The following is a 12069-nucleotide window of genomic DNA, read 5'->3' on the forward strand; positions in this document are numbered from 1 at the left end:
TTTAGTATTTCTTTTACTCCTACGAAGAACCAAATATCTTTTTTAAAGTGCAAAAAAAGGTTTTTTTTATATACATTCCAAATAACTTCTAATGGAACTCTTGAATATGTTGGTGAATACTAAAACTGATTTTTTTAATTTAAAAAAAAAAAATTAGGTCAATGAGGCTATCATTGTAATTTTTAAAATATCAAACGTATCATAATTTCCTTCCTGATAATTTCCAGTAACCTTTACAGAAAAATTTAAAGAAAGAGTCTGTTGTCCATTTATTAAATGTCTTTTTTTTTATGAAACAAACATATTCCCGGTCACTTTTCTGGAAGCAAAAACCAATGATCAGTTTCAATATAGAATGTACACCAGTCAGAATTAAGGCAAACTGTTATATTCTATATTTTTTTAACCTGCTGCATATTTATTTATCTATGGTTACAGTTGTAGTTTAATCTAGAAAATGATTAATTCTTAATATTTATAGTGCATGAAAACAGATCACAAACCCACAAACATTTTTACAAGCAGAGAACAGAGCTGCCAGATTTAACAGGAAACCTTTGCTGTTGAATCTGATGATCAAAAATCAACAAAATTATTTTCACATTAAAATATTCAAAGGGCTTTCATTGCACGGCAACATCGTAAAAGAATACAAAAAATAAAAATACCCCCAAAACTTAGCAAAGTGAATGTTAACTAGAGTAAAAAGATAGAAAAACTGGTGGTGCACCAACATGGAGATCACTCCAGCTTTTAAATAACAGACTTCTTCTTCAGAAATCATTAGTTTCAGTTCAACAATATAATTCTTGTTTTAAAAAATAAGAGCCTGTGTTCCTCAGTGTGAAGCTGCATCAGTTCTTTCACCTTCATCCTGTTCTTTCCAAACGTCTCCTTTGATTTGTTTCGTTCAGGCAGGTAGTTTGTAGTTTAAAGTGAAACCAGAATTTTAACCTCATTCTTTATCCAAGAAAAACAGCGTTTTATTCAAATCAAATGACAGAAAAGGTTGGATGTGCTCGTCTGACATCTGCAGGTGTAACAAAGTGGACCAGGAGATGCAGACCAGGATTACACTACATTCCTCTGTGCAGGACTACTCTTTTCAATGTGCCTGGAATCAGGAAATCTCAAATAAATTATATATATTTTTAACTTCATGAACAAAAACAGAGTTATCTGGTTTCAGTGCCGTTCTCTGGGTTTCCTTGATGCTTCAGCATCTTCAAAAGGGGAGCAGCGATGTCAGAAGAAAGCGATTTTAAGTTTTGTAAGCAGTCGGCTTACTCCGTTTAAGCGGTTCGCTCGTCGTCGGCGTTCTCCTCTTCCTGACGGGAAATGCCCTTTTCCTGCTTTTCTACCAGCGTGGCGTAAAGACCGCCCCTCTCCATGAGCTGCTGGTGGCTGCCGTCCTCCGTCACCACGCCGTTGTCCAGAACAAGGATGCGGTCTGCTTCCTTTGCCGCGCTCATCTTGTTGGAAATCATCAGCACCGAGCAGTTCTTCTTCAGGCTCATCAGGGTCTGACGGACCTGAGGAGGAGGAGGAGGAGGAGGAAAAACCTGCAGTGAAGCCAGAAAAACAGCACCAAAAGAGAACTTCTCCTTACCTGGTGCTCATTCTCCACATCCAGGTCACTGGTGGCGTTGTCCAAAATCAGGATCTTCGGTTTTCTGATCAAAGCCCTGGCGATGGCGATGCGTTGCTTCTGGCCTCCAGACACCTGCCCCCCTCTCTCCCCAGCATCTGTGCAAAAAAGCCCAGCAGAGAACGAAGGTTGTTACCTGCATTCCCTCACACCCAGACTGCACCTGAGCGAAGGACAGCGTTCTCTAAAAAACAAAAACCCTCATCTGGGGATTCAAACCTGTGTCGTAGCCGTTTGGCAGCTTCTCAATGAACTGGTGTGCGCTGGCCTGCTTGGCGGCCGCGAACATCTCCTCATCCGTGGCCTTTTCGTAGCCGTACTTGATGTTCTCCCGAACGGAGCGAGCAAACAGCACGCAGTCCTGACTCACCACGGCGATCTGCAGGAAAAACATCAGCGGCTGCAGTCACTCCTCCATCCATCCATCCATCAGCGACAACACCAACCAGGAAACATCTAAAAGTCTTCAGAGGATTTTAAAATCTGATTTGGTTGCTTCTGTCATGTCATGCGATGGACCGAGGTCACTTTTCAGTCATGAAAGTTGGGAGGAGGACATTTTTGGGGCGTTTCTGTGAATATTTATAGAAGAAAATCAGAACCACAAAATAAATCTATTTATTCTCTTGCTCAGTTCAAATTAAAATGTCTTTCAAGAATCCAGGAGACAGTTAAATGTCTAAAAGCCCACCGGTCTCCAACCTTTTTCAGGCTACAGATTGCTTTAATGTCAGACAATTTTTCATGGACCAGCCTGTTTGAGGCTGATTTATTGATTTATTATTTTCGCTTCCAGTTTCTGCAAAATATCTGCAGCTGCTTTAATCACTAGATTTCATGTAAGAATCATTAAAATGTGATCTAGATTTTTCTTTAACCCATAACTGTCACAGCGGACGCTAAAAAAATCAGACACCAACTTCAGCCTCGTCAGACTTTTCATGAGGCGACGGATAAATACAAAAACGATAACATCGGTCACTAAAACTGGTATTTTTTTCTTAACATCATAATAAACATGAATCCACTGAACAACTTAATTAACCTGATAACATTAGACAGCCGGTTGCTGACTTCTGCATTATTATTATGGTCTGTGGGAACAACTTTCTTGCACATTTTTCCTTTTATTCTTGCACTTTAAAAATAAAAAAATCAGCTTTTTATTCGATAGCCTAAAAATAATACTGTTCTGTCACAATAAATCCATATTTGGAGTAAAGATAGACTCTTTTGTCTGTTAAATGCAAATTTCTTTTATTTTGAAGTCACAGACTGATCTTCTGTTTCCTCATTGGCTCTTATGTCAAGAACGAGTCAGATGTGGTGGACAGAGAATCCAGTAGTTTTTCCAAAATAAATCCTACTTTAGAATTGGATTTATAAATAAAACTGAAAATTCTGGGTTGGGCTTCTTTTTCTCTCTTTGTGGACCGGTACCGGCCAGCACTTTAACAAGTCTGTGGTTTGAAGTTTCTGCCCCAAAACAACAGTTTGTGCTGCTTTTTTCTTTCATTTGATGTCTCCAAAGATGACGGAAGACAAGCTTGCTTCTTCCCAGGGCCTGGAAAGTCTTATTCTGAGCTTTAAAAATCCTATTTGAAATAAATCTAGCCTTAAAAACAAAGTTTTCATAGTGAAACACGGCAGCGGGAGCATCATGAGGTTCTGGCACAGGTGGAAAAAGATGGGTTCTGCTGCACATTGCAGATACATTTTCCCTGAAAACCGCTGATAACTGTCGTAACCATGGCTACAATTTATTTTCTTCCAGCCGAGGAGACGGGAAAACATTAAAAGTGAGCGAGTGGATTCAGAAGAGCTTCCCTTCATGAACTCATCTTAACAAAGAAGTGAAAGACGGAAAGCAGCAGCAGCAGCAGCAGCAGCAGGAGAACGTCTCCACTCAAACCTTTTCGTGCAGGTACTCGTCTTTGTAGCTGTGCAGGGCTTTCCCGTCCAGAAGGATCTCCCCCGTCTGGGGCTGGTAGAATCGCTCCAGCAGTTTGACGCAGGTGGTCTTCCCGGATCGGTTCAGTCCCACGAGCGCAGTGATCTGACCGGGTTTGATTTCCAGAGACACATCCTGGTGCAAGAAAAACAAACGCTAAAATGAATGGTTTTCCAAAAAAAACCTTCATTTCCGGGAGGGAAGGAAGTCTACCTTCAAAACAAGGCTGTTCTCGTCGCTCCTTCCAGAATAGGAAAAAGACACTTTCTTGAACTGAATGTGTCCTTTCAGGACGTGGGGTTCCAGAGTGCCTGAGGGGGGCTTTTGAGGTTCCCGGTCCAAATATTCGAAGATCTTCTCAGAGGCACCGATGGCTTTCTTCACCTCTGGGTAGTAACGCATGACAGACTGGAGGAAGAGCAGCGAGTGAGGCGGAGCAGAGGAACGAGCCTCGCCGATGAAGACAGAAATCCAGATTGTCGGCTCACCTCGACAGCAGAGGTGAACTGCAGCTCGTAAAGAACGAAGGAAACCAGATCCCCGCTGCTCACGGCCCCCCTGGTCACCAGCGTCCCACCATAGTACAGAATGCACACCTTCAGGGCCAAAGTTGTTATCTGGAAAACACAAAGACTTGTTTTAATCCCATGGAGTCCACCAGCTGGAGAAGCACAGTGAAACGAAGAAAGTGACACACAAAAGATTTTTTTATGTTGAACTCACGCTGTTAGCCCAGGTTGTAGCTGCGTAAGCTGCGGCCTCTTGTTTATTGAGAGAATACGTTTCCTCCAGCCTCTTCCTGTACTTCTCTGTCTCGCCATCCTCATTGGCAAAACTCCTGACCGTCTTCATGCAGGAGAAGGTCTCTGTGGCCACCTGGTTGGCCTTAGCCAGCGACTCCTGAACCTTCTTAGCGGTGCTCTAAAGCAACCAGCAGACGGTTCAGTTTATGACCTCGGGACGGATGACTTGCTAATTGACGGGAGAATTCTTTGAGCTTCCTCACCTGGTGGAAGTGTCCAGTGAGCTCTGGGATGACCCAGATGATGGGAAGACCCATGCAGGTGAGCAGCGTCATCTTCCAGGACTGGCTCACCATGAAGAACAGCAGGAAGGCGAAGCGTCCCGTGTACCACATCAGGAGGCTCAGATCTTCGCTCAGAGCCTCGCTCATGTCGTTGGTATCCGTTGTGATGCGAGACACTAGAACACCTGAGACAGAAATGACATTTAGATCTTTCAGAGTTTATTGCCATAAGAAAATGTCTCCCTTGTGCTGATTCGATGCAACAACTGGCTGCCAGAGACGTGGTTACCAGTGGGAGTGGCGTCGAAGAAAGCGATCTCCTGCCTGAGCACCGCCTGGAAGACGGCTGCTTGCACAGAGGTGTGGATGAGGCTCATGGTGATGTTGTACACAAGGTCGCACACAAACTCAAAAACCGCACTGCAAACACACAACACATCACTTTGACGCGTCCGCTCGAACTCAGTAGGGGTGGGATTATACAAGTTTGCTTCTTCCCACTTCTTTTCAAGCAATAAATCAAACTTTACTTAACTTTAGTTAATTATCTCTATATTTAATTAAGCAAATGTGATTTATGTTAATTTTTTGTTTTGTTTTATTTCCTGTCTTTTTAAGCTATGCGTATCATCATTTCTGTAATGAGTTTGATAAATGTGTGTAAATTCTTTATCGCTTTGACTACAATGCTTGAAATAAATCAAATCAATCAAATCAAAAGATTTGAAAAGGATTTCTGTTGACGTCGTCTTTGATGGAGAAAAAGAAATCAACTTTCTAGAAGATCTACGCTTACATTTCATAGTTTCCAACACGCCTTAGACAAAATTTAAACCTAATTTTATTTACTGAAGATGTAAAAGTCCAAGCAACTCAAAAAACAAGACAAGTTGCCCTGACGCAATAATACAACATGAATTCAGGATGAATTAAAGCAGAATATTCCAAAATCCTCTGAACCCCTGCAGGCGGGAAGGCCAGACCGCCATCCAGCCTCTGTTACCTGCCGATGGTCATCAGTGTCATGACTGTGATGGCCTGGGAGAAGGCCTCCGGGGACACGTCATCAATGATCCAGTCCGTCATCCGGCCGGTGTACTTGGGAATGGCCATCTCCCCTGCAGAACATTGAGAAGGTCATGAGCTGCTGGATTCTCCTCCTGATCTCTGTTCATGAAGTCATTCTCTGAATTCTCTGGTTACTGAAAAATGAACCGCAAAAGTTGTGTTTCAGAAAACTGCATCTGATGAGGGACTATTGAACCACTGAGAAAATGTGTTTTCCCATTTTAAGCATGGAACCCCCCCCCCCCCCCCCCCCCCCCCAAAAAAAAAGGTAACACCTCACTCAGTTTTAAATTTAACTCAAAAACTAAGACAATCTGACTCCTATAAGATTATAATTTTAAAACAAATACTTTGGGATTCGTCTCTCCCATGTCTCATAACTCATAAAAAAATGTCACTCATTCTAAATTATTTTTGGTTCCAATTTCAACCTTCAGTCTTTTAGCAATGATTTAACCCCATAACAATCAATCAATTTATTTATTTGTATGACACTTATGAAAGCGGGAGCAACCAAAGGGCTGAACACAAAAAATACAATCACTAAACAATAAAATGCAATAAAAGAAACAATACCAATCAGAGCAATGAAACAATAAAAGTTAACAGTGTGCTTTTGTTACAGAGTTTAGCTAAAAACATGTCTATACATTAGCTGGAATGTGGCGCGAAAAACAAGATCCAAATCTTTTTCCAAGACGATCGTTTACTTTTCCACAAACAAAAATAAATACATATGATTTTTTCAAGTTGAAAGATTGAGGTTGACTGTGTCAATCGGACAATAGAAACAGTGAACTATATATGAATGTGCTGCTGTCAGAGATAAATAAATCAAAATTGTTGTATAGCCTATTGGAAAATACAACACTGTTATTGTTTAAATATTTTAAACGTTTAAAGTATTGAGTAGTAAGATTCTGGGGCTCTGACTCGGGTTTGTCAGTAAGAAACTTTGAGGTTGCAGACCCCCCGTTTTGGTTGTTGCATTAATAACATAATTCAAGGTACACATACACAATCTTTTTATATATTCATATATTTACAATGAATCCAGATCAGACATGTTGTCCACACATGTCAAATGAAGCTGTAATTGATTCTTCAAAAATAATTTAAACTCAATTATTGGTGAAAAAAAATTGGGAATTTCAATTATTCTGATCCAGATCTCAGCCCATCAAGCCTCCCTGTGATCATTTCCAGGATTAAATGAATAAACTCCGGGCTGGCTTCTTAAAAACGAATAAATGTAAAAAGAGTCAAATGAGCCAGTCGTATAAACGGATCTTTGAAAGGAACCCATCCAAAAGATTCGGCTCCCTAAAAAGAGCCATCACTACTCACCAGAGCCTCTACAATGTTTTAAATTATAACTTTAAAAATGTATTTGTGTACTTACATGTGGATTTTTCCATGTCTTGTTTTAAAATACATTTTGTGGTTTGCTTTATTGTGAAAATCTTTGAGATAAGTCTGAACTGATTTCAGAGAATCATTCTTGTATCTTTGCAGACTTCATTCATTTCCATCCAGGTTCCAGAGCAGGAGGAAGTTTTTAAAAAAAAAAACCATCATCTGAGACAAAGAGACTCCGTCTTACCGTAGGACGACAGGATCACCAGAGCCAGGACCAAAATAAAGCGGCCCAGATAAGGCCGCATGTATCCCATCAACCTCTTCAGAGAGGCTCTCGTGTCCGGTCCAGACATCCGGGGCGGCGCTTTCGACCACGCGGACGAGGCTTTGATAAAGTAGAGATTCGCCACCGCTGTCACCACATACCCCTGAAATACCTGCAAAGCAGAGCGCAGGTTTAAAACCTGCAGGAACAAAGCTGCTCCTTTCACTCCCACTTGATTCTGCTTTGAATCCTTTCTCTGCTTCAGGCTTCAGAAAACAAATGTTGTTTAGAGCGCAAAACTGACCTAACCATTATTCTCTTTGACTCAGTATTTTTTAAAACCAGACTTTGGAAAGTAAAAAAATGTTTGAGCACATTTCTACAGTAGTTTGGTTCAAAATAACTCTATAAAGTCCATAGCAACCATTTAGTTTTTTTCATGTGAAGGTCTTATTATAATCCTCATCAAGTTTGGTGTCTATACTTCAAAGTAAATTTTAACATTTCCATAGCAACCATTAATTACATTACTCCGCCAGCATGAAACTGTCTGTTAAGTCTTGATTGGATGAAGAAAGTAGAATAATAATGTGGAAATCTTTCTCTGGTTTACTTTAAAATCTCCACTTTAGTATTATTTTCTGACCATTTCCATCATTTTAGAATCTTTTATCCATCAGTTCATAAACACTGAGGTTTCTTTTAATTGTAAGCACCCGTAAACACTCACCCGCTCCCAGCTGTGCCACCCCCACAGCTCTTCCACCATGGAGCCCCCCAGCACCCACCCAAGAGCCACGTAGACCGGGAAGTGGAAGCAAAGGACCCCTATGCTCTGGAGGCCCCGGAGGCTCCTTGTCCAGGGGGGGCAACCGGGAAAGGTGAAGGCGAGGAAGACCAGGAGGGAGGCCCTGGTCAAAGCACCCCCCCACAGGGCGACGAGCGGATGGGTGCGGAGCAGAAGAGAGAAATGGGCCAGGCGGATGGCGTGCACCGCGCAGACGTCCAGGCAGACGCAGAGCAGAGGGACGAAGGGGCTCATTTTAGGCATCACGCAGGTCCTGAGGGGGGGCCATAAGACATCCATGTCATTTATCAAACTTATTTTCTGTTTAGACCACAGGTCTTCAGCCTTCAACACTTAAAGGTCAATGTTTCATTGACCACAACCCAGTGGGAGTCTTACTTAATTAACCCTTTAGGGGAAAAAAAACACTGATTTATATGTATGTTATTGTTACTATTATGATCAATAATATTTTTTTTATAAATGCATAAATCAGAAACATTAGGAGAAAATAGTATTTTTTCAAAATATGAAATAGTTTATAACTTTCGACAGAGGTTCACATGACTTCCTTTCAAAATAAAAGACACATGGCATAATTTCAATGCAGCAAATGTAGAAATGGGTAGCGTAAAGGCTGCAGTGATAAAAAAAAAAAAACACTTTAATTTATTGTTGGTGAATCTCAGCCATAAACCTATAAATCTAAAAAAAATATAATGAAATCAGAGTTAATTAAGTGAACCTTACTGTATTTTTTAACCATAAGACGTGCCTAAAATCCCATGATTTCTTTATAAAATAGAAAATCTGTCTTATAAAGATTAGTTGTTATTTCTAAATATATGGTTTTAAATTTGATATATATCAGGTGTGCCTTCGTTTTGTTTTTTTGCCTTAGATGTTACTTGTTTATTAGTGCGGAAAAACTCTATATTAGTAATTTATGTATTAAAACAATCACACCTGTCACTCATAGCTTTATTTTCCTTGCATTTGTGTCACCTAATCTGAGCTTTTCGACTGTTTCCCTACTTTTTCTGTCAATATTTTTTTTTTAAATATGTAAATAATGATTTCCAGTGTAACCACCTTTCTGGGTCTCATTTTGGGAGAGGAGTTTCCCACTACGGCACCCCGGGAGGGACACACCATCAGTGATATTTAAAATGTCAGTGTTCCTGTGAAATCACCTTAATGCATATTTTTACTTTATCAAATTTTTGCAGATCCTCCTTCAGTTATGACATAAAGACCTCCCAGGATCACCTCACATGACCTTTCATCCTAAACTCCAGTAGTTACTGCTATTGTTATTATTTTCTCAGACAATAACACTTTACTTTTGTTTAGCTCAGGGCTTTTACTTTCACTTTCTCCAATCCTACCCCTTTCTTTGAAATACTTAGACAAAATAGAAAATTAGAAAAACTCAAAAACGGAAGAGAAAGAAAAAAAGACACAAAAATAGAAAAGTTCCACCCGAAGATTTCATTTAAACTTGCACAGAGTAAGTTTATGCTAACACGGTTAAGCTAGCTCAACACTAAGCGCAGAATCAAACATGATTACTCACTTTTGTCGTTTCGAAGATGTATATTTGCAGAAAAAAGTTTTTAAAAAATTCTCGGGAGAGACTAAAAAAAGTTGTATTTTCGTTGGCCTGGCCTGACCTGACCGGCTGGTTGACGACACCTCGACTGCTGTTCAACGATACCAACTTACCAACCGAGAACGAAGCGAAACCGAAACCACAAGACGGAAAGCCCCGTCCTTCTGTGTACTCCTCAGCTTTAAATCAGTTTACGCTTAATATGCTACATTTTTAATAGCAAATGCTTTTGGGAATTATTAGATAAATAAAAAAGAATCTTCAAAACTGCCGGAACATTCCAACATCAGTGCTGAATGAAAAATAAAAAGCACAACAGCGACTCCGTGTGGCGAAGAGCCGGAACTGAACATGATCAGGGGTTCAGGGGCGTAGACGGATTTTTTCGGGGTTCGTGCTAAACACGGGGCAATTAAAGTAAAAACGTGATAAAAAAAACACATAAGTAAATGTATTTTAAAATACTGAAAATATACATATACAAAGTAACTTTGTTACTTTACATGTTTATAAACAAAGTAAAACCTTGAATCTTGAACTATGAAACTGGACTGGACTCACAACACAGATGCCATGTATAAGAAGGGCCAAAATCGCCTCCACCTTCCGGGAGACTGAGGTCCTTTGGAGTGTGCAGGCCTCTCTTAATATGACTCTGTGGTGGCCTCTGTTATCCTTTACGCCGTGGCCTGTTGGGGAGCAGGCAGCACAGACCGGGACAGAAAGAGGCTTAACAAGATGGTCAGGAGGGCCAGTTCTATCCTGGGCTGTCCACTAGACTTTGTGGAGGAAGTGGGTGAAAGGAGGATGTTGGCCAAGCTAACATCCATCATGGACAACACCTCTCACCCACTACATCAGACAGCGGAGGCACTGAACAGCTCCTTCAGTGGCAGACTGTTACACCCTCCATGTAGGAAGGAACGGTTCTGCATGTCATTCATTCCAACAGCTGTTAGATTGTACAATGCCACAGTTTAAATATGCATGTACAAAACCGGTTGTCATGCATCCATAGCCCATCTGAATATACTGTCTTTTACCTTATTGTATTTTATTATTACGTATAACATGTGTTAAGTCGTAATAGTGTGCATAGGTGTAGATTCTTCTTTTTGTTAAATGTTATTACTTGTTGTATTTTTGCACATTTTAAATACCCTTTCATTCTTTTTGCACATTGCTGTTGTTCTTCTTTTTTTGCACTGATCTGCTGTAACAATTGAATCTCCGCAACGCAGGATCAATAAAGAATATTTTTTTATCTTATCTTATAAAAAAAAATGAAAATACACAAAAATAACAAAGTCAATAAGATACGACTAATGAAGATATGCATATAAAACAAACAAAATGTGATTTTTAAAAGAAAAGGCTAGCAAAAATACAGAAAAAAAACGAGTTAATCTGATCAAACAACTGAAAACACAGAAAGTTTACATTACATCACTTAACGGTTTAAAATAAAAACTGAACAATGCCACAATACAGTATTGTATATCTTTTTAATTGACTGTACAGAGTCCCTTTTTTGTATTTTACCTACTAGTCTAATTTTTAGCCCATCAGTTATAAAGTACATTCTGCCTTGTCCTGCTTCTTGTTATTCTGCTGCAACATGATTTCCTTCCAGGGATCACTTGAGTTTTGCCTTTTTTATTTTTTTTACTTTTTCTTTAAAACAACAAAAGAATCCCAGAAAACATCAGAAATGTGCATTCTTTACAAGAAACAGTGACAAAAAGCTCATCAATCCCACATAAAGTCAGCAAGAAAAACCAAGACATATATATTAAAACTGGCTTGATTCAAAATACTGTGATCATAATTTTGAAAATTGGTCACCCCAAAGAGGGAAGGGGGCACCTCTTCTAATCATCTGTTACTATTTTTTATCTCCAATTAAACAGGCTACATTTCAAAATAAATCATGATACTTAAATGTTCATTTTTTAATTGGTTCTTCTTAACCTTCTTCAATAAAATAAACACGTTTTAGTAAAACACAGTTGAGCAGGACGCACAGATGTGAATGCATTACAACTTTAAAAAAAAAAAAACAGACGAATGAAGGTCTGTGATTTTGGGCAATTTAACATCACTTTGTCTTTTCTGTAAACAGGTTGATGCTTTTGTTGTTTGACACAAACACCTATTGGCCAGAACTTTGAAATGTTTAACAGCTTCCTTCCTGGTTTCGTCTTCTTTCATGATGCCAGTCCTATTTCTAGCCGCCTCCCTGCAGCCTCCTGTTCATCACTGAGATTACATTTCCTGCCTTTAGATGACTCTCTGTGTCAGCAAAGCCAGCTGGTTACTCTAAAACAGAGCAGCGCCAGTCAGTATTTAATT

The 12069-nt window shown here is 39.8% G+C and overlaps 1 protein-coding gene across 2 annotated transcripts; it reads right to left on the minus strand.

The window, feature by feature from the left end:
- Positions 1-248: 248 nt before the first annotated feature.
- On the minus strand, positions 249-10026 carry tap1 (transporter 1, ATP binding cassette subfamily B member). Of its 2 annotated transcripts, XM_011485792.3 has the most exons (13): positions 9681-10026; positions 8049-8377; positions 7298-7490; positions 5630-5744; positions 4916-5046; positions 4606-4811; positions 4323-4520; positions 4088-4216; positions 3813-4007; positions 3561-3734; positions 1868-2027; positions 1610-1746; positions 1293-1532 (listed from the first exon to the last, which is right to left on the minus strand). In XM_011485792.3, the coding sequence occupies exons 2-13, from the start codon at positions 8367-8369 to the stop codon at positions 1293-1295; spliced, it is 2199 nt and encodes a 732-aa protein (XP_011484094.1). In that variant the 5' UTR covers positions 8370-8377; positions 9681-10026. The 2 variants fall into 2 exon arrangements, with proteins under 2 accessions (XP_020566087.1, XP_011484094.1); XM_020710428.1 differs by lacking the exon at positions 9681-10026 and having other exon boundaries at positions 249-1532; positions 8049-8369.
- Between the last annotated feature and the right edge of the window lie 2043 nt (positions 10027-12069).

Source organism: Oryzias latipes, chromosome 16 (genome assembly GCF_002234675.1).
Source record: "Oryzias latipes chromosome 16, ASM223467v1".
NCBI lineage: Eukaryota > Metazoa > Chordata > Actinopteri > Beloniformes > Adrianichthyidae > Oryzias > Oryzias latipes.

What these genes read in the sequence shown, in the direction of transcription:
- tap1 (XM_020710428.1), bottom strand. Translation starts at nt 8,369, where the DNA reads ATGCCTAAAATGAGCCCCTTCGTCCCTCTGCTCTGCGTCTGCCTGGAC. An exon ending in CTACAACCTGGGCTAACAGC is followed by an intron (nt 4,217 to 4,322) that starts GTGAGTTCAACA and finishes TGTGTTTTCCAG; the next exon opens with ATAACAACTTTGGCCCTGAA. An exon ending in AGAACAGCCTTGTTTTGAAG is followed by an intron (nt 3,735 to 3,812) that starts GTAGACTTCCTT and finishes TTCTTGCACCAG; the next exon opens with GATGTGTCTCTGGAAATCAA.